This window comes from Apaloderma vittatum, unplaced genomic scaffold (genome assembly GCF_000703405.1).
Source record: "Apaloderma vittatum isolate BGI_N311 unplaced genomic scaffold, ASM70340v1 scaffold1606, whole genome shotgun sequence".
NCBI lineage: Eukaryota > Metazoa > Chordata > Aves > Trogoniformes > Trogonidae > Apaloderma > Apaloderma vittatum.
In genome coordinates, this window is record NW_009722069.1 from 1 (window position 1) to 3,474 (window position 3,474).

Here is a 3,474-nt window from a genome sequence, read left to right on the forward strand (position 1 = left end):
TAAAAACCACAGTAAAGTTTCTTAATTTAAAAAGAAAAGGGAAGCGAAAAAAGGAAAATCTACAGTGCTGTACATATACACATTACTTACATTACAAAAATGGCAGAGAAACACCCGCTCTGCTCTGCTCACCTCCTCTCCCTCCGGAGCAGCTCCAACCACCACCCAAACCTGTGAGCAACCAACTGGTGGCTACAGGCATCCTGCAGGCTCGGCTAACGCCCCCCCCCCCACCCCCACCTGCAACGGTGATGGAACCGAGCAGCGGTTTTTGTCCATCACTCTTGTAGCTTTTAGCAAATTCCACAAAACTAAACTCTGTTCTGCTCCGATTTCTAAAGACTAACAAAAATAGGTCTTCTGCTCCGTCGTATAAAGAGCTCGGACATTCTGCCCAATGTAGAAAGCAGTTATCACCTGGCTTAATTTGGTAATAACGACATACAAAAATTATGCCAGTCAAGGGGTGGAGAGAGAGGAAGGGTAAGAGCTGGCAACACGTTAAAAACAGAATACAAAGGTTCATGAGTTCTCCAGCAAAGGTTTGCTTGCAAGGTCATACTCATTACAAACGTATTCACACCACCAGAAGTCCAGAACATGCTGCAGGCTGCAGTGCAGAAATCCAGCACTTCTTTGGGAGATGGTAACTGTTCGTGCGGAGAGCAGCGAGGCTGCTGCTGGAGGTCTCTCACCTTTGGGAATAAGCGTCCATTTAACTTCTGCACAGGAGCAGAGGAAGAACAAGTTTCATCTCTGCATAAAGTTTTTTTCCAAGGCAGCAGGAGTTCTCTGAAGGGAGTGGATTTTGCGTTTCACCCGATCTTCTAGGCTGGAAGTTGATGCGCTCTCTAATTTTAAGCGGCTGTAGAAAATTCAACCAAAGAAAGAATTCAGAATCTCTTCCAAACATTACACTATTTCTAGCAGGATTTGCCATCCCTGAGCCACATATTTAAATTAATCTAACACAGGATACAGCAGATTATTTCCTGTTAAAGTCTGCACTGGGAGGACTGGGTACCTTTTAGTTTGGCTTGTAACAGATTCAATGTCTTATTTAAGGTCAGCGCTCAGAAATATATTTTCAGTAGCTCTCAAGTCTCCTCCATCTTCCAAATATAACCAATCATTAATTACAAATGCATCCGCCACGGGGGACTTGGTTGCTTTCTGTGAAGCGAAGGAGGGAAAAGCAACGTGTTCCTGAACTGAGGGCTGCGCTCCTCTGGGAGCCCCAACGCCGGAGCTGGTGCTGTAAATGACTGCAGTGGCTACAGGAGGGAGAAGGGACCCTTGTGACCCTTTTACTTCTTTTTACTACTTCAGATCAACCTGCTGTGCTTTTCCAAAGGGGCCCATCTCCCTCTTCAAACGACATGCCGATAAACACCACGTTCATTAGCTCAACCAGTCGCTTCTGCGCCAGGAAACACACAAAAACCTCACTCTGCAAGAACTCTTCCTCACAGAGAAAATATATCGTGATTTGAAGCTACCTTTATGGGATCCCAGCTCTGGCAGCCTCAAGAATTAAATAGCTCTCTTTTGGGTTAAGAAGAGAACTTGGGAATGGTAGATGACCCTCGTTCTACTGTACAACACAGCAGAGACTGATCGTACACCCTAATCTGAAACATCTGAAATGTGGAGACCATCACTCACTCCTCCTCAGCAGCTGTGGCCTCTATTTCCCTTGAATGAAAAAGCAGATGATAAAAGACACTCACTTGAAGAACTTCCCATCGTGGGAATCGAGTTTCTGCAGCTCTCGCTCCAGCTCCTCCTCCTTTCGGTGTTTCCTGAGGTTGTTTGCTCTCTCCTCTTCCCGCCACTTGGCATTTTCCATCATTTCCTGGCGTTTACGCTCCAGTTCCTCTGGAGAGATCTTTCTGTTTGTGTAGAAAACACCACTGCTGTGAATCAAGAGCACGCTGTACCCCATACTCCATACTCCTCTTGCTTTCTATTCTTTAAGACAATTTAGAATCCACAGAACTAGGGGTGTTAAGCACATTTTTTTCCTTTGGGAGCCAATCAGCAAAGCTTGTAAGCACATGTCAAAATGTTCTGCTCTGCCACGTCCCTAGCAAGAGTCTGTTTCCTCCCTCTTTTCAGCCTTCTTGTTTTTAATTGACTGGTGAGATGATGCTGTTGAGGTCATATTTTCCTGACGACAGTGAAACAGAACGCTTCTAATTAACAGTCTGTGGGACAAAGACTGACTTCCCATTACTGCCTTGCACAGCGACGTGAGACACACGGAGAACCAGCAGCGCTGGGAATTGGTTTGGGAAGCTGTCCAAGGTGTTAACTAACAATCGAGCTCGAGAGCACCAAACGGAGCACTTAGGACTCTCTGCCCAACTCGCTGGACATCCGATCCAATCCGCTTAATTAACAGAATAAAATTTGGTTCAGAGATTACATCCAGCTGTTTCACAATCACCAGGGCAACTTCCATCCCAAAGCGCACGGACAAGATCTGGCTTACCTCGTGTAACCCGGCGCGTGCTGTCGGCGATAGCTCTTTTTAGGAGAAGGGCTTCTAGCCCTCCCTTTCTCCTCCCGATCGCTGTGTCTGTAATGCCAGAATACCCTTAATTAGGACAGACAAATGTAAACTTTCCCTGGATTTGTTGTATACATTCTGAAACCAAGACATCTCCCATCGCTGCAGGACTGTCCACTCTGACAACAAATTCTAACGACTTTAATACGCTGTAAATTTCCATGGATTTTTACTTAGTTTTAATTATTTCCCCAGCAAACAATAAACACGTGCTACCTGATTTTATCAGCGTTTAGTATCAACAATTATAAATACCTTTTCTAAGAGCATCAGTAGCACAAATAAAGCACGGACATAAGTAATAATTAAAGCGTGTCCCAAACTAGGAGCGCTGTGGCAGACAGCGTGTCCGCTCCAGGCGCTGGCCCATGTGCTTCTGCACTCTCCCACAATCGCACAGCTCCTGCTTTTACACCCACAGCTGCGCAGCACCATGGCTGAAGTGGTAGAAGGAGACTGAAGAAGAAGGATTTTGTTTCTAGAGAAGTCCCCCCCACCAGCAGCTGTACATTTACGTTACGCAGGATAGCCACGCTCACTGTTTACTGTGTCTAGAAGGAGATCTTGACTCCCTGTATCCAGGCTGTTCCGAATTCTTCTTGCTAGAGCGTCTCTGAGGAGAGCGGGACTGGCTCCTGGACCTGGAGCGATCCCGGTGCTTTTGGGTGATCTTCTCCTGGCCGGCAGCCGGGGAGCTCCGAGACCAGTGGCTCTGGTCAGAGCCTCTCACCTGGAATTCCAAAGTCTCTTTCAGGAAACACATCTTGTAAGAGCACAACAACAAAGCATGATCCCAGAGGAGGTCTCAGACTAGGCTAAGCACAGGCAGGAGTTTGTGTTTACTTATCTCAATTTCTAGGTTCTCACTAACAGCTGCTTTAAAAAGATTTTTTCTACACGAC

General features: G+C 46.3%; 1 protein-coding gene across 1 annotated transcript in view; it reads right to left on the reverse strand.

Annotated features, from left to right (window-relative positions):
• Positions 1–750: 750 nt before the first annotated feature.
• CWC25 (CWC25 spliceosome-associated protein homolog (S. cerevisiae)) overlaps positions 751–3,474 on the reverse strand; it is a gene marked incomplete at its 5' end in the record, with an annotated part of 5,346 nt that continues 2,622 nt past the window's right edge. Inside the window, 4 exons of the mRNA XM_009871605.1 lie at positions 751–865; positions 1,731–1,892; positions 2,495–2,581; positions 3,112–3,302. Coding sequence (XP_009869907.1) covers positions 751–865; positions 1,731–1,892; positions 2,495–2,581; positions 3,112–3,302 — 555 coding nt within the window. The remainder of the gene's footprint in view (positions 866–1,730; positions 1,893–2,494; positions 2,582–3,111; positions 3,303–3,474) is intronic.